The sequence below is a fragment of the Thamnophis elegans genome, chromosome 8 (genome assembly GCF_009769535.1).
Source record: "Thamnophis elegans isolate rThaEle1 chromosome 8, rThaEle1.pri, whole genome shotgun sequence".
Taxonomy (NCBI): domain Eukaryota; kingdom Metazoa; phylum Chordata; class Lepidosauria; order Squamata; family Colubridae; genus Thamnophis; species Thamnophis elegans.
Genome location: NC_045548.1, coordinates 35,961,540 through 35,980,468, shown reverse-complemented (window position 1 = coordinate 35,980,468; position 18,929 = coordinate 35,961,540). Strand labels below are relative to the sequence as shown.

At 42.9% G+C, this 18,929-nt stretch overlaps 1 protein-coding gene across 3 annotated transcripts in view; it reads right to left on the bottom strand.

Moving 5' to 3' along the window:
• MAPRE2 (microtubule associated protein RP/EB family member 2) overlaps positions 1-18,929 on the bottom strand; it is an 84,149-nt gene that overhangs the window by 32,314 nt on the left and 32,906 nt on the right. The window contains exon 1 of one of the 3 annotated variants that reach the window (XM_032222961.1): positions 16,915-17,194. The exons of the other annotated variants lie outside the window; for them this stretch is intronic. Coding sequence (XP_032078852.1) covers positions 16,915-17,033 — 119 coding nt within the window. The 5' untranslated portion in view covers positions 17,034-17,194. Of the gene's footprint in view, positions 1-16,914; positions 17,195-18,929 lie in introns of those variants that run through there. 3 annotated transcript variants of the gene reach the window in all.

The window sequence follows — 18,929 nt, the reverse complement described above, 5'->3', positions numbered from 1 at the left end:
CTTTGAAATAAATATTCAAAAACATTATTGGTATCTATTTTTATTTTTGAAATTTACCGGTAGCTGCTGCATTTCCCACCCTAGGCTTATACTCGAGTCAATAACTTTTCCAGTTTTTTGTGGTAAAATTAGGTGCCTCGGCTTATATTCGGGTCGGCCTATACTCGAGTATATACGGTAATTGGTCCACTGCAAAATTGCAAGAATTGCAGGACAGATTTAATTTATCCATTTGATAACTTAGGTGCCTCTCCTGCTGCCCCAGATCATACAGTTGAGTTTGTGCCAAACTGAGGCTACATATTCCCATTAGAATCCAAAAACGAAGCAGTAAGAATAAAACAAAATAAAAATACTGCTATATATTTATTCTATTGGAAGAAGTGAAAATGTACAAATCAAAGGAACGGTGTGGGCGAAGCAACCTGTCTGCTCTCAACTTTCAATTGGGGAGAGGGGAGAAGCTCAGCTGGGAGAGCAGAACCAGAACAGGGAGAATCACTCAGCTCTAAGAAAGGAAAGATCAGTTTTGTTTATGAATATCTTTCCTGACAGGAAATGGGTTTTATTGGTTCCTTCCAAGACTCCCACACTTGATGAGAATGCATCAACAACCTTTCCTAATGTGGTATCCTCCACAAATTTTATATAGCAACTGCTATTGCCACTTCTGACTACAAGCATAGTTTAAATTATCTGAAAGGTATTATATTAGAAAAGCGAGATTAGTATGAACTTTCAACTTATTAGTATGAACTATCAACTCGGCAGCGGCAGAGGCTCTTAATCGGATTGCGCCTTTACGGCCTTTACGGCCTATCCGAGGCAGCAGATCCAGGAGGGCTCCTTGGTTCACTGAGGAACTCCGGGAGATGAAGCACCAAAAGAGTCCAGTAAGTCTGAGTCAGACCGAGCACTGTTAAAAGCTTGCATCAGAGCCTACCTTCTGGCAATTCAGACTTCAAAAAATACATACATTGCCGCTCTGATTGCATCCGTTGAGTCACGCCCAGCCGCCTTGTTCAGGATAACCCAAAAGGGAGGGATGCGGGCAATCCTTTACAAGGCAGAGCTGAGGAGTTTGTCCAATTCCTCGCGGATAAAGTTGCTCGGCTTCGGACAAACCTGGACTCCAATTGTGCAGAGCCAGCCGAGGTACCGGAGAAGGTCTTGAACGACATCTTTGGATTGACTTTCAGTCTGTTACTCCTGAGGAAGTGGACAAGGCCATCGGAGCAGTGAGTGCCTCCACGTGTGTACTGGACCTGTTCCCCTCCTGGCTGGTCGCGAACAGCAGGGAGGTGACACGGAGCTGGATCCAGGCGATAGTTACTGCCTCCCTTCGGGCGGGGTTCTTTCCGCCCCCCTAAAGGCAGCGGTGGTGAGACCCCTCTTGAAAAGGCCATCTTTGGATTCAGCCATTTTAAATAACTATCGTCCAGTCTCCAACCTCCCCTTTGTTGGGAAAGTTGTTGAGAAAGTGGTGGCCTCTCAGTTCTGGCGGTCCTTGGATGAAACCGATTATCTAGACTCCTTTCAGTCTGCATTCAGGCCTGGCTACAGCACGGAAACTGCTTTGGTCGCACTGACCGATGATCTCTGGAGAGCCAGAGACGGGGGCCATGCCTCCGTCCTAGTGCTCCTTGACCTCTCAACGGCCTTCAATACCATCGACCATGGTATCCGGCGACGGTTACGAGAGGTGGGGGTGGGAGGCACCGTTCTTCAGTGGTTCTCCTCCTACCTCTCGGACAGGTCGTAGTCGGTGTTGGTTGGAGGGCAGAGGTCGAGCCCTAGGACCCTTAAATGCAGGGTGCCACAGGGTTTGGTCCTGTCCCCCCTCCTGTTTAACATCTACATGAAGCCGCTGGGTGAGATCATTCGGCGGCACGGGATAAAATATCACCAGTATGCGGACGATACTCAATTGTATCTGTCTGCCCCGTGCCAACTCAGTGAAGCGGTTGACATGATGTGTCAGTGCCTGGAGGCTGTCAGGGTCTGGATGGGAGTAAACAAACTTGCTCTCAATCCTGACAAGACCGAGTGGCTTGTGTTTTCCCCTCCCAATAATTGGCCATGTTCTCCAACTCTCAGGCTGGGGGGTGAAATTATACGCCCCTCAGACAGGGTTCGCAATTTGGGAGTCCTCCTGGATCCACAGCTGACTTTAGATCAGCATTTGTCGGCTGTGACCAGGGGGGGCATTTGCCCAGGTTCGCCTGGTGCACCAATTGCGGCCCTACCTGAACCGGGAGGCTCTCACAACAGTCACTCACGCCCTTGTGACCTCAAGACTGGACTACTGCAACGCGCTCCACATGGGGCAGCCCTTGAAGAGTGTTCGGAGACTTCCGCTGGTCCAGAATGCAGCCGCAAGAGCGATTGTGGGTGCGCCTCGGTACACCCACGTTACACCTATCCTCCGCGAGCTGCACTGGTTGCCTATTGGTCTCCGGATACGCTTCAAGGTGCTAGTCGTCACTTATAAAGCCCTACATGGTATTGGACCTGGGTACTTGAGAGACCGCCTCCTGCCGATTACCTCCCAAAGACCCATTAGATCCCACAGATTAGGCCTCCTCCGAATTCCATCCGCCGGCCAATGCCGGCTGTCAACCACCCGGAGGAGGGCCTTCTCTGTGGCTGCTCCGGCCCTCTGGAACAATCTCCCCGTGGAGATTCGAACCCTCACCACCCTTCAGGCTTTCCATAAAGCCGTTAAGACCTGGCTGTTCCAGCAGGCCTGGGGCTGTTGAGTTCCATCCCCACTCAAATTGGTGTGCTTGTTGAGACCTTTTAAATTGTTTTGTATTGTTGTTTGTTTCTGTTGCCTTCCCTTTTGTATTGTCCCCCCCCCCCTTCCCTTGGTTTTGTTAGCCGCCCTGAGTCCCTCGGGAATAGGGTGGTATACAAGTTGAATAAAACCTAAACCTAAACCTTAGTATGAATCATATAATTTGGGGAAATAATTGTCATAAAGAAATATATCCACAAGCACATGTTGATTACTGGACTTAAATTCAGTTACAGAAGTTACGATTTTTGCCTGGACTCTTCAAGTGACTACTTACTATTTTTTGCCCCTGTATGATTCATTCAGCTTAGTAATCATCACTGCTCAATCTGTTCCCTTCGAGTGTGTTAAGATTCTAAGTCCCAGAACTGCCATTTTATCCATAATTAATAAATGTCATGCAATATTACATGTGGATCTCTTCTCTTCCCTGTCTTGCCTTCCTTGGGTTACAGTTCTCACACACAACTTCCACTTCTATAGAGTTCATTCATGGAGAATAATTGCACCATAAATTATCTCATTAAAAAAACTGGGAATGTTTCTAATACACCAATATATTTTATCTAAGCAATGGGGTTTTCTGAAATGAAGAACATACACTATCTGTTTATAGAACCTCAAGCTATGGACAAATTGGTATTTTAAAGTTAGCTTTGAAGATGACAAAACAATATTGCCTTTTAAGTTTTGTTACAAAGTTTAAGTTTTGTTACAACTTCTGAGCACTGAAAGGAATCAATAACTTCTTTTTCCATTCAAAAACTATACTATATCCTATTCTTTTTTAGAGACTCTAAGTCTGTGTTATGTTACATTTTATTTTTCTCCAACTTCATTGCTTAAAGACTCCAATTAAAACTAATACCTGCCAAGATAATTTTTTGTGATTTAATAAACTGGATTCCAAAGTACGTCATAATACCGTATTTTTGGAGTATAAGACGCACCTTTTTTCTTCAAAAAAGAGGCTGAAAATCTGTGTGAGCCTTATACACTGAATACAGCATTTTTTGCCTCCCAAAGCCCCGCCCCTTCACCAAAATGGCCATGCATAGCCTTATGGAGGCTTTCACAGCGCTCCTGGGGCCTGGGGAGGGCAGAAATGAGCGACAAACGGCCCATTTTTTGCGCCCCCCAGCAGCACTCTATAAGCCTCCATAAGGCTATGCATGCAAAAATTTTTGACAAAAACATTTTTTGCTCGTTTCCCCCCCCCCCCGGAGCACTCTGCAAGCCCCCCCAAGGCTATCCATGCCTTTTTTTTTTTTGAAAAAAAAGGGGGTGGGTGTTTTGGGGAGGTTTTCAGAGAGCAAAAACTTTTTTTTCCTTTTGGAAAGCTCTTTAACTGATTGATGAGAATTACATTGATCAAGTGCTGTGCCAGCAGAAACACCTAGCTATCTACTGTATTTCTCTATTTCTCTCCCTCTATCCCTCTACTTATCTACCTACCTACCTACACACACATTCTCTCACCCTACCTACCTACTGTATGTCTCCATCTCTCTATCTCTGTTTCTCTCTCTATCCCTTTATCTACCTATCTACCTACCTAACTACTCTTTTTCCCTACCTATCTACTGCATCTCTTTCTCTTTCTATTTCTCTCTCTCTCTCTCTCTCTCTCTCTCTCTCTCTCTCTCTCTCTATCTCCCCGTTTATCTACCTACCTACCTACCTACCTACCTACCTACCTACCTACCTACCTACCTACCTACCTACTCTCTTTCTCTCCCTACCTCCCTACTGTATTTCTCTCTCTTTCTCTCCCTCTCTATCCCTCTATCTACCTACCTACTTTTTTTTTAATTTGCCTCTTCAAAACCTTGGTGCGTCTTATACTCTGAAAAATACGGGTAGATATTTTAATCTGAGATGCTACCAAATCTCTTATTTTTGCAGCAATAGTAGGCCGTCATTGCTTCTTTTTATTAAAGATGCTATAAAATATATGCTTAAACATGCTAAAGAATTTCTTTTCAAATTCTCAACAAAACCTGGGAAACAGAAAATACTCAGGCAATGTTTTAAGGTTACCACGAGAATAATATTTCAAGTAGACTAAAAAATATTCCACAATTTTCCTGCAAGTTGATATTTTTTACATGAAGCACCAGGATATATTTCTAGGGATTTTTTAAATTAGAGATAATAACACATATAATTTTTTGAAATAATCTGCCTAACAGTGTTTGATCAAAACTTACGTTTATTTCTCTAGAGTAGTACTCAACAGAACTGGAATGTTTATTTTTGAAATAACTGAATACAGGCATTAAAGCATCTAGCTTAAATAAAAATATTAATCAATTAGAAGAAGAAATACTGTAACTAAAACTAAGAGTTACATTCCTACTCCATTCTACTTTTATTTATCCATGCAAGATATTTCATTTCTAACTAAAAAGTTGTACATTTGCATGTTAATGAAAAAAATCAGCTGCAAAACTTTTTCTACTTGAAAAAGAAAAAAAAGGAAGAGAAGAATGTGCAGGATGGAATATGGCTGCCCGAGCTGAACGCTTGGGCTTGCGAGGAGTAAAAAACAGGAAATTTCTGGGGACGGAGCTGCCGGACTGTGGAAAGGAGGAGTCCCCCACGAGAGACTTTTATCGGGCAAGCCGGGAGAGTTTTTTGGGAGAGGGTCGCTTTCAGGAGGCCCCTGGACAGCGTTTTGGACGTTCCTATATTTTTTCACCCCCATGCTGGCTGGCGACGATGGCGGCGGCGTTCTGAGGGCGGCGGCGGCGGCGCTTGGGTGGCGAGTGGCTCCCGGCTGAGCTGCTGGAGTGAGGCTTCCATCTGTGCTGGGCTTCCTAGACCTTTTGGGCTTGCTGGTTTTGCTGGAGGGGGTCGCTCTCAGGTGGCTCCTGGGTGGCGGCGTTCTGCGAGTGGTGGCGGCGGTGTTTGGGCGGCGAGTGCCTTCTGGCCACGCTGCTGAAATGAGATTATTGATCTGGGCCTATTGGACCTCTGGACCTGGACTATTGGACCTCTGGACCTGGCGTTATTGGAGTGGCGCCCCGAGGAGGGGCGGTGAGTGGGTTAACCATGCTTGCCGGGACTGGGCAGCTAGCCTTTGCTGCTGCCACAGTCCTTTTAGGCCTCCCTCCTCCCCTCCTTCTCTTTCTCTTTCTATCTACTATCTGCCATCTGCTGCTCCTTAAGAGGACCCTTTTCGACAGCACCTTGGCTGGGTCGGCAACGAGAGGTGGGGGGGATGAGACTGTGAACCTGCCATCTATTTCAACTGGCGTCTACCCCCCCTCCCCCTACAACCACTCCAGCCATCTCAGACTCTGGGCCCTTGCCCCCCCCCCTTTTCGCATTTCCGGACCTATAAGAGGGAGAGGGACTGTGGAACTCTCCCTCCATTTCATCATTATTGGTTTCCGACCGCCATTTCTGCACGAATCCACTTGAGTGGTATTTCTTTTAAGATCTGCGCAATTCCTTTGTGTATGGAGTGTGTATGGTGCGATTGTTTGATGAATGAACCCACCTAATTCTAACTATCTTTTTTATTATACTATTGTATTTTTATATGTTTTAATGGGGTATGTATGAGAGAGTGACTGAGAGTGCATCTGAGAGGACTGAGGGCGTGGCCTGGTTCCTCCCCCACTGAGTGCATAAGCAGAAGTGGTAGGGAGGCCCAGGCCTACCCCTCATCCCTGGGAGGGGCAGGTACAACGGGGGCTACTGGGCTAGCCAATACCGGGGAAGGAGGGCTCGCTAAGTCACAGCGATCCCTCGTTCCGGCCCTGTAAGCTTAACTCAAGGACCAGGTGGCAAGAGAAGCCAGGGCCCTGGTCTCAGGTTGCTGTTGCTAAATGCCAGGTCTGCGGTTCATAAAGCTCCCCTCGTCCGGGACTTAATACTTGACAAGGGGGAAGACCTGGCATGTATTACTGAAACCTGGTTGGGCCATGAGGGAGGAGTCCCCCTCTCCGAAATGTGCCCAGAAGGGTTTCAGGTGCTCCACCAACCACGACACCAGGGAAGAGGTGGGGGAGTGGCAATTATTATCCGAAGATCATTAGCTCCTCACAGGAGCCCTGCTCCGGAGATTGTGGGGTGTGAGTCCCTTCTTTTGAAGTTGGACTTGGGGTTGAAGTGGACTTGTTTCTGACGTACCTACCTCCTAGCTGCATCACAACAGCCCTGCCTGCGCTCCTGGAGTCAGTAGCCGGGTTGGCAGTTGAGTTCCCCAGACTGTTAGTACTGGGGGACTTCAACCTGCCATCCTTAGGCAAACACTCTGATGGGGCCCAGGAGTTCATGGCCTCCATGACAGCCATGGACTTGACCCAAGTAATTCAGGGTCCGACTCATAGAGCGGGACACATGCTCGACCTAGTGTTTCTCTTGGGGCAGTGGAGACATGATCTTGAGTTAAGGGAAGTAGACACCTCGCCCTTGTCATGGTCGGATCACTTCCTGTTGAGGCTTGATTTTCGGAAGCTACTCCCCCATCGCAAGGAGGTGGAACCGATTAAGCGGTTCCTCCCCAGGCACCTGATGGACCCGTCGGGATTTCAAAAGGAGCTTGGGGAGATACCTGACTCTCTTGCCCACAATCCGACAGAGTCCCTGGTCGCCGCTTGGAATATAGCAGCGACTGAGGCCCTAGATAGGATTGCACCTTTGCGGCCTCTCCGCAGCAGTTGATCCAGGAGGGCACCTTGGTTTACTGAGGAACTCCGGGAGATGAAGCGCCAAAAGAGACGCCTAGAGCGACGCTGGAGGGCTAGCAACTCCGAATCTGACCGAACACTACTAAGAGCCTTTATTAGGACTTATTTAGTGGCGATACGGGCGGCAAAATGTGTGCATTTTTCCGCTCTCATTGCGTCCGCAGAATCTCGCCCAGCCGCCCTGTTTAGGATAACCTGTTCCCTCCTGAAAGGGGAGGGAAACGGGGGATGCCTTACAGGGACGAACTGAGGAGTTTGTTCAGTTTCTGTTGGACAAAATCACTCAGATTCTGTCCATTTGGACAGAACCAGCAGAGATGCCGAGGGAGGGTTTTATTCAGACTTTCTGGAATGAGTTCCAGCTTGTCACTCCTGATGAAGTAGACAAGGCCATGGGAGCGATGAGTGCCTCCACCTGTTTTCTGGATCCGTGAGCCTCCTGGCTGGTTTCGACCAGCAGGGAGGTAACACAAGGCTGGTTCCAGAGAATTACGAACGCCTCCTTGCAGGAGAGATCTTTTCCACAACCTCTGGAGGAGGCGGTGATGAAACCCCTCCTCAAGAAGCCTTCTCTGGACCCAGCTATTTTTAAAAACTATCGCCCAGTCTCCAACCTCCCTTTTTTAGGGAAGGTTGTTGAGAAGGTGGTGGCCCTCCAACTCCGATGGACCTTGGATGAAGCAGATTATCTAGACCCTTTTCAGTCTGGTTTCAGGCCTGGTTACTCCACCAAAACCGCTTTGGTCGCACTGACCGATGATCTCTGGCGGGCCAGGGACAGAGAGCATTCCTCTGTCCTTGTGCTCCTTGACCTCTCAGCGGCCTTCAATACCATCGAACATGGTATCCTTCTGCGATGGCTGGAAGAGGTGGGAGTGGGAGGCACTGTTTTACGGTGGTTCTCCTCTTACCTCTCTGACAGGTCGCAGTCGGTGTTGGTCGGAGGACAGAGGTCGACTCCTAGACCTCTCAATTATGGGGTGCCACAGGGGTTGGTCTTGTCCCCCCTCCTATTTAATATCTACATGAAGCCACTGGGTGAGATCATTCGCCGGCACGGGATTAAATACCACCAGTACGCGGACAACACTCAGTTGTATCTGTCCGCCCCGTGCCAACTCAGCGTAGCGGTGGAAATGATGTGCCAGTGCCTGGAAACTGTTAGGGTCTGGATGGGAGCGAACAAACTCGCACTCAATCCTGACAAGACCGAATGGCTGTGGATGTTGCCCCCTAAGAACAGTCCAGCTAGTCCGTCCTTAAGCCTGGGAGGAGAAAATTTGCTCCCCTCAGAGAGGGTCTGCTTTGGTCACGTTGACCGATGATCTCTGGTGGGCCAGGGATAGAGGACATTCCTCTATCCTGGTGCTTCTTGACCTCTCAGCGGCCTTCGATACCATCGATCATGGTATCCTTCTGCGACGTTTACGGGAGGTGGGAGTGCGGATGATACTCAATTGTATCTGTCTGCTCCGTGCCAACTCAGCGAAGCAGTGGAAGTGATGTGCCAGTGCCTGGAGGCTGTCATGGTCTGGATGGGAGCAAACAAGCTTCCACTCAATCCAGACAAGACCGAGTGGCTATTGATGTTGCCTTGCAAGGATAGTCCAGACATTCCATCTCTTAGCCTGGGGGGTAAAATTTTACACCCCTCAGAGAAGGTCCGCAACCCGGGGGTCCTCCTGGACCCACAGCTGACTTTGGAACATCACCTGTCAGCTGTGACCAGGGGGGCCTTTGCCCAGGTTCGCCTGGTGCACCAGTTGCGGCCCTATTTGGAGCGGGAGGCACTTCAAACAGTCACTCATGCCCTCGTCATGTCAAGACAGGATTACTGTAATGCGCTGTACTTGGGGCTGCCCCTGAAAAGTGTTTGGAGACTACAATTAGTCCAGAATGCAGCCGCGCAAGTGATATTGGGTGTACCAAGGTTCACCCATACTACACATATCCTCCGCGAGCTGCACTGGCTTCCCATTAGTCTCCGAGCACGATTCAAGGTGCTGGTCATCACCTTTAAAGCCCTACATGGCCTAGGACCCGGATACCTGCAAGACCGTCTTCTGCCACATACCTCCCTAAGACCAATAAGATCGCATAGGATGGGCCTTCTCTGGGTGACTTCAGCGGGACAATGCTGGCTGGCGACGCCTCGGAGTAGGGCCTTCTCTGTTGCTGCCCTATGGAACGAGCTACCCACAGAGATCTGGGCCCTACCCACTCTCATGGCATTCCGTAAAGCTATTAAAACCTGGCTTTTCCGGCAGGCCTGGGGCTGTTGACCTCTTGATTGAGGTCCAACCCCCCCTGTGATTGGGTGCATGTTGTGCTTCTTTTTAATTTTGTTGTGTTTTATTGTTTTAATTCTTTTTAATATTTTTCATTTCTGTAAGCCGCCCGGAGTCCTTCAGGATTGGGCGGCCTAGAAATTCAATAAATGAAATGAAGGAATATAAGAAAATCCCCTGGATTTCCTATTAAAAATCAAAGAAATGTACATGACCACTGCTACTGAAGAAATACTACTTAAGATACATATCCCCAAAGATTTAGAGATGTCTGACTACAAGGCTGAATATGTACTTAAATTACCATATTTATATTTCTTTTATAGCATTTCATTTATTCAATATAAATATATGATCTGTTGTTTCCTATTTTCTATTTTATATGTTGTATTCTGATATGTCCTAATAGCAAAACAATAAAATTTTACTATTACTCTCATATGTAGAATGTACTTCATAAAAAGTTAAATTCATAACCTGGAATTCTCTAGCTAGTTCTGTAAAAAGTTAAAGCTTTTTCAGAATTTAAAGGTGTCCAAGACTTTAGAAGGATGGAAGAATTTCATATATATAGTCATAAATTTAGTAAAGGTAAAGGTTCCCCTCACACATATGTTCTAGTTGTTCCCGACTCTAGGGGGCGGTGCTCATTTCTGTTTCAAAGCCGAAGAGCCAGCACTGTCCAAAGTCGTCTCCTGGGTCATGTGGCCAGCATGACTAAAAACCGAAGGTGCACAGAACGCTGTTACCTTCCCACCAAGATGGTCCCTATTTTTCTACTTGCATTTTTACATGCTTTCAAACTGCTAGGTTGGCAGAAGCTGGGACAAGTAACAGGAGCTCACCTCGTTACTTGGTGCTAGGGATTTGAACTGCCGACCATTCTGATTGACAAACTCAGCGTCATAGCCACTGAGCCACAGTGTTCCTTTATCAATTTATTATCAATCACCTAATGACTGTTCAAAATTACAAGATTCAGGAAAGATTACTTATGGCCAATCTTTGAAGTTACTGCTGCATCACTCTGGATGCCACATGACAGTATTTCAGGCAGTTGGCAACCTTAAGACTAGTAACCACCATTTGCAATCTTCTCTACTTGCTTCCTCAGAAAGTCAGCATCACTGAAAAAGATCTGTGTACTTACTGTTCATATTTATATTTCTTTTATAGCATTTCATTTATTCAATATAAATATATGATCTGTTGTTTCCTATTTTCTATTTTATATGTTGTATTCTGATATGTCCTAATAGCAAAACAATAAAATTTTACTATTACTCTCATATGTAGAATGTACTTCATAAAAAGTTAAATTCATAACCTGGAATTCTCTAGCTAGTTCTGTAAAAAGTTAAAGCTTTTTCAGAATTTAAAGGTGTCCAAGACTTTAGAAGGATGGAAGAATTTCATATATATAGTCATAAATTTAGTAAAGGTAAAGGTTCCCCTCACACATATGTTCTAGTTGTTCCCGACTCTAGGGGGCGGTGCTCATTTCTGTTTCAAAGCCGAAGAGCCAGCACTGTCCAAAGTCGTCTCCTGGGTCATGTGGCCAGCATGACTAAAAACCGAAGGTGCACAGAACGCTGTTACCTTCCCACCAAGATGGTCCCTATTTTTCTACTTGCATTTTTACATGCTTTCAAACTGCTAGGTTGGCAGAAGCTGGGACAAGTAACAGGAGCTCACCTCGTTACTTGGTGCTAGGGATTTGAACTGCCGACCATTCTGATTGACAAACTCAGCGTCATAGCCACTGAGCCACAGTGTTCCTTTATCAATTTATTATCAATCACCTAATGACTGTTCAAAATTACAAGATTCAGGAAAGATTACTTATGGCCAATCTTTGAAGTTACTGCTGCATCACTCTGGATGCCACATGACAGTATTTCAGGCAGTTGGCAACCTTAAGACTAGTAACCACCATTTGCAATCTTCTCTACTTGCTTCCTCAGAAAGTCAGCATCACTGAAAAAGATCTGTGTACTTACTGTTCAGACAAATTGCATTTGCTAGCCAGAATGCAAAGTTTCTGAAGGGTAAAAAAGCTAGCACACAGAAGGCAAGAGCTTACTTTCTCCAGCCCAGCACAGAAATTTTCTTTTGCACAATGAAGGGAGAGGAATCATCTTTCTGGCCCAGGAAAAGGCAGTTCAGATCTTCAGGATCCAAGCTTCCTTTCTCTGGCCCAGTCTGGCAGTTCTCTTTCATACATGGAGGAGAGGGGAAGGTTTGCGGTAGACTGGAGAAATGAAATTTGGCTCTTTGGGATCAAATCTTTGTTTTTCCAGCACAGCACAGGATTTCCCTTCTGTGCATGGAGGAGAGCTGCCTGCCCTCTTTCGGCAGGCAGCTCTTTCATAGTAGTGACCACTACTATGAGAGCCGGGCTTGTGGTTGTTGAATGAGGCGGACACATAGGCACCTCACTAAATGACTCCAATTAATTAAACCAAAATTCCAGGCCTAATTGTAATTGTGGGTTGAAGACTACCCATACCATTATGAATGAATAATGGAGAAAGGGCTCCTTCTTTATTATTTATCTGATATTAATTCCATATTTTCAGAGAAAACTACAGTATCACACATCTGCAAGAAGTCTATATAATGACTGTGTCAAAGTTCATTTATTTGTAGAGTTAATATGCTGGATGCATTGCTTTCCTATATAATGCAATGCAATTATAATCATACAGAACGGCTTGTGGAGAATTCTGTTGGCCATTTCTTAATGGAAATTGGCATTAGAAAACATACTAGTTTAAAGGTCACATATTAAAGATTTTTTTGTAAAAGTAAAAAAGATATTTTTAAGTATCTGTTGAGACAATAAAAGTGTATTCAAATCTCACTTCAAATAAATAGCCAATTGGAATTACCAATACAAATCTTATTGCTAACATTAATAGAAAAATCCTGATTTAATTCTTGAATGGAGGATTTGGAAAACACAAGATTCAACAGGAAACTAATTATGAGAGTAACTCGACTTGCATGAATGACAATTATTAACTCACAGCAGAGAATATTGCTAATCCTCGATTTTCTTTTCAACCCAAAGTAAAGAAATATTCACCAGAAATTAGATAAGTGATATGATCATATCTCACGTGTAGAACCAAAGAAAAAGAAAGCAGGTTTCTTGCTTAAAATGTCAGAGAACTTGTAGAGCAGTATCAAACAAATGTTAGCCTGGTTTACTTGAGGCTTTTCAAGTGGGTATGTTTTATCAACTCTCTCCAAAATGGAAATTGTATACATTAAGGATTAGGTCCCCAATTAACCAAAGAACTTCAACTTAAATTTACGTCTGGGAAAATGAAATTCTGTAATCTAAATGCTAGCATCTTTTTTAAAAAATTATGCCAACAAAAGTTGGTTTATTTATATTTCAAAATACAATACAAAAAGAGACAGATACCAGTTCTCTGTTGTAATACCAGCAAAAAGAGAATGCTGGCAAATTCTCTGGAAAGTCCTAAGGATGTTTATTTTCAATTAAGAATTATGGTTAATAAAAAGTAAGTCTTAATTCAAACAATATTTTGAGTGGAAGTGACCCAACAATTTACATTTCCGCACTTCCCCATTTTGTGCAGCATTCCTCTCAATTTCCTGATCAGTATTTTTCTCAGCAAAGCAAAACGGTTGTTCATGAATAGAGATAACTGGGAACAGCTTCCAAAGTAGCCACACCTAAGCACTCTGAAGAACATTTTAAAGGGTTTTTACAACATTAAAAAAACCAAAGAAGTTTCATATGTAAAGTACATTTACTAACCACATTTCAGCATGTAAGGCATAATAGCAACCTGGAGATAAAGCTAAGCAGGAAACAGAAACCTCACTCAAAATCAAAGAAAGAAGCATGCAAACCTACAGCTTGTGTCCTACTTTGCATCCAGAAGAGTGCAGAAGCGAACAAGTTTTGCGAGGCTGACGCCAATTTGTCTTTTAAGTGTTGCATCGGAAAAACACTGCTACATGTAATAGAATGAGGATAAAAATCTGGGTGGGACCAAATGTAATTTTAAATTTAAATTCAATACTAAGTTAATATGATTACTTCTCGCATATATGAACATTTTCCAAAGTGAAATATTAAAATTCCAATTATGTGGCAACTTTTGAAGGGCGTGCCTTTGTTGTTGGTTGTTGTTTTTAGGAGGTTGTATATGTCCCTAAGAACAAAATTTGTACATCTCCGATTTGGAGGCTTATATGATTTCAGTTTTATGAATCAATGCATTTTTGTCTTTGCACTCAAAACTTGAGGAAATAATTTGAGAAAATTCTAATCTTTATTTTAAAGTGTGTTATGTTTTTGTTAATCTAATTCAAGTAGAATAGAATATATTAACCACAACACTATGGAGATGCAGCTGGGAGTAAGGCTACTGTATGCAATGGGAATTATGTTTGTATAAGTATGCTATGAAAATAATATAAGATCATTGCCAGAGTGGCACCATAATTACACAACTTACATTCTTAGATTGTTTTTCTTCTGGAACTAAATATATATATGAAATCATATAGTTGGCACTTCTATGGACCAGAAATTGTTTAGATATCAGCTTACTTTCATACAGAGGCTTTCATTTCAGTTGATCTTGGCATACTTTAGAGGATCAAACCAACTGAAACTATTACAATTTCATGGTGGCTGTTAAGAATGCACCTCAGTGAAATATGAACGAAATAATATTTGGCTTTCAGATGCCAGTCTGTGGATTATTCATAAATTTGTATTTTGGTGTTTTTGGCTTGTTCATATTTCTCCACTGAGGGGGAAAATATATAGAATGGGTTATCTGTAATCATATAGTTAGCACATGTCAGAAATAAAACATAATATCTATCAAGCAATCTAGCAATTAGAGTGCTGCAGGAAAATTTTGCTTCTGTACTATATTTATTTCAAAAAACTTTAAAATATTTTGGAGAAGGGAAGAAATGAAACACAAGCCTATTATCTAATCTAAACCAAGCTCCTTTGAAATATATTTGCAGTTATCCCCAAATAATGTGTTACATTTTTGCAGTAGCCTAAACTTTTGCAACATAAAATTTTCTTCTAAGCAAAGAAGCTTTTTCTTTAAGAAAAAAATCAGTATATACTGTTGATCAAGTAAATACATTATTTTCAGTAGTAATGTTATAATATTAAGACTGATATCTTCAATGAGATCTCTGATATGTTTATCAACAAACCTGAAATGTTCTGTTCTTAATAAGATTAACATTAGACAGATCAGTTTTTCAATAAAAGGTTTATCAAATAAATTTTCCAACAAAAATATACATAGTGGAATGAATGAAGATACGAAATAAGAGATTCTAACTTCTCAATAAGACTTAAACAAAAATAATTTGAAATTTCAGGAATTATTCCATATTTTCAAGGTTCAATTAGTGCCACACCTAACAGATGCTATATATAAAATACAAGGGAAAAGCTTAAGCAATTAGTGCTTTTCAAATTAGTCCAGACTGAATGGATGTTAACAAATATAAGAAAAAGAACTTGGATTTCACAAATAATTCAGAGTGTTATATTTTAAAACATTTTTGTGACTTCAGCCATTCATAAACAAAATAGGAACCTACAGTTAGTGACATGCAGCAATACTGCTTTACAGTGCTATATTCATACACTATCCAATAGTCAACTGATCACTTTTTTTTTCTGATTTTACATTTCACAGTGTTGTCAAACATGTCAACAAAATTTCATTTTCAGAAGCTTGCTCCAGAGCATGATACTCTTAAAAAGAGAAAGTGATAAATTGTAGGTTGTGGGGAACAAACATAAAGATATTGATACATCCAGTTGTGTTATTCAATCATGGTTACATTTTCAGAATGCAGGGATAAGAAAGCCTCAAACATGAGGCTCATTCACAGCTACACTTTTATCCTTACTGAAAATGGAAGCAATCTTAATGACTCTATCTAGGGGAACATGTCAGATATGCTAATGTGTCTAGGGGAAGGAGCAGAAAGAGGGAACCCTCTTACCAAAGGTACATGCCAAGCTATTATTAAAAATGTTTTATAACTATAGATAAGAAAACAGACAACAGCCTCTATCAAAGCAAGAAACATAATGATTATACACACACACATAATCATTACGTGTATGTATGTATATGTGTGTGTGTGTATGTATGTATGTGTGTGTGTGTATATATATATATATATATATATATATATATATATATATATATATATATATATATATATATATATAGTATTTGTGCTGATAAATAAATAAAGGGGAGACACTATATATATATATATATATATCATAAACAGGGATATCACTTTATGTCCTTAGTGTCCCCTATTCTTTTAGCAGCTACTGTACAGTCCACCTAGTTTCCAAACCCAGTATTAAGAGGATTTTTAATGTATTCCTGACACTCTGACCTCTGTCAAGCTTCCACCAATCAGGGGGTTGCATTTCTTACAAAGCTCCATCAATCTGGTGATTTAACATCACACAGACTGCAGCTTAATCCAGGAGGATTCCATTTTCCCTCCTGCACACCGAGGCAGTGCACCATTATATAAGCCTGCTTCTTTCTTCTCTCACAGCCTCCTCTTCTGCGGTCTTCCAAACGCCCGCTTTACAAAAGAATACGAAGAAAAACCCCAGCACTCATACTACATCCCTTTGATTGTGTGTGGGTGTGTTTGTATACCTACACACAAAAATGCACTCACTCCAGAATGCGTATCTTATTTTCGCCATGCAAAAAAAAAAGAAAAAAAAATAGGAAGGGAAGCTGGAAAATAAGGAAAAGGAAAACGTCTCTGTATGACGGGAAGAATATTCACAAGAGATTTTTTTAAAACCGAGACAATGCAAGGAGCTCATTAAAACAGTTAAATATGCTACCCGCTACACGAGGAGACACGCTAGATTGGGCTTTGGTGCCCCGCTGTTTTTATTATGCAATGTCCTGCAGCCCTGCTTTTTTTCCACCCGACACTGCAGCAATTCTCCAAGGGGTCAGGGTGTGCGTGTGTATGTGTGTGTCCACGACGCACACGCACCGCGCACGCCCAAACTCGCACACAGGGTGGTGAGAGAGAAAAGAGAGTGGGTTACCTGTAGGAACGCTCCCCTCGCACTGTATGCTTCCTGAAAGGGATGATGGTGCCGTTATCCTGGATGATGTCGTTGTTGTTCTCTCCATTTGGGGACAGCGCTTGAGTAGGACCAGGCATTGGAACGCTCCCAAAAGCAAGCAGCCCAAAACCTGGGTGCCTGTGGGCGAGGAGAGGTATGGACGGGCTGGGCTGCTGCTTTTTTCCCCTTTACTACCGATTCTGTCCGCCTCTCTCCGCCGCCGTCTTCTTTCCCCTCCTTTCTGGTCGGTGACGTCAAATAGCCGGGAGCAGCACCCAGACCACGTGACCAGCTCCTCACCATAGCAACCGGCTAACTCATCAGACTTCGATTCACACAGAGGGCTCGAGCGCGGCCACACGGAGGCAGCCAAACAGGCGTAAGGGGAGGGGCTAAAACATCTGGCACGTAGAACCCACTCGGCTTGGCGCCCCCACCCCCCCCCCCGCCCCAGTCTCGCTTCCTCTACGATTTCCCTCCAGCCGCGCGCTGTGTAAATGCGGCTGCCGATACAAAGGGGAAAAGGGAGGCATTGAAGGAGAGCGGCTGCGCACGCTCTAAAGAGACGGTTTTTTCTTTCTTTCACGCCTCACACCTGTCCGTAAAAATATACAGTAATCATCCTGCTTTTTCAGGCAATTCGGCTCTATTGGCTCGATCGTAACAGAGGACGAAGTAGCATAATCAAAACATGCGATTAACTTGCTCATGAAGCCGAGCTTTAGAATTAGGAAGTTCCCTTTACTGTAAATAATCATCCCGGATGAAGCTTGGAAAATGTGCACAGCATGGGAAGTAGTTCTCAATAGATAAAGCAAGTGAGATGGCGGGCTAAAGGCAAGTTTTCTACAGAGTTATATTGAAATGGCGATTACACTATTCCCTCTTGCTTTTTCCATTAAGGCGACTTATTTTCAGGAAAGAACATGATAAAAAGCTCTTCCCACACCTAAGTATGGAAACAAGCAAGGAAGCATTTCCAGTTCTCTCCTTCCTTAGCAATCATAATAATTTGTTACAATTCTAACACTAGAAAACAAAATGAAAGCCTTTTGTTCATAGCTTCATAATCCACTATCATCTCCACCCTGACAAATTATCTTTGGCCCCATGACTGAAAGCAGTATCAAAACCACTGTGTACAAAACTGAGGTGGCATCACTAATCTAAATAGTAGAATTGTGGACATAAATCCTAATAAGGTGCTTGTATGGTATAATCCTCATCACTCATCATAAAATCACTTCTCAGACTTCAATACACCTTCCTTATTATTGTTAACAAAAATGAGTAAAGCAGTGCTGCTGAATTTTTACATCTGACTATAAACTCTCTGTGTTAAACATTTTTCATTTTCCTCTTACATACTCTCAGCAGGAAAAAGAGTATCTAAAAACCCCCTTTTTAAAGGCTTTTGAAATCACCTTGAAAAGTTTAAATGCATTTTAAAAACCTAAGAGTATTCACTGAATCTCTTTGATGATTTTCTTCCTTCAAAATATGCATGAACAGGAAGGCAGTTAAATGTGTTTTGTAAAGTTACGATCTTAACAACAATCTTGTTAAGTACCCAAATAACAGCACTCCTTTGGTCTCAAATGTCCCTGCCTGACAATTGTTATCATCTACTTACCATAAAGTAATAAATAAAGCTTTGATTTTATAATCTATTAAGCAGGGAGAAGAGAAAGATCCACCCAAATCACAATTTTTTGAAGAGCTATTCCTCCAAATAATAGATAACTGGATTTTGCAAGATTAATTTAGGTCATGTGAGCAAGTTGAAAAGCTATGGAGCTTTTCTGATTGATAGGCTTAGATATTTCAGAAGGACCAAATAAACAAAATTACCATTTATTTTCTATGAATTCCTAATATCTGTGCCTACCATATTTTCTCCAAAGCTGCCTAGGGTAAAGTTCATATTACGTACATGAGCTGTTTCAAGAATGATTTGCAAAAAATAAGATTTACAGACCACAAAGAGCTGGATT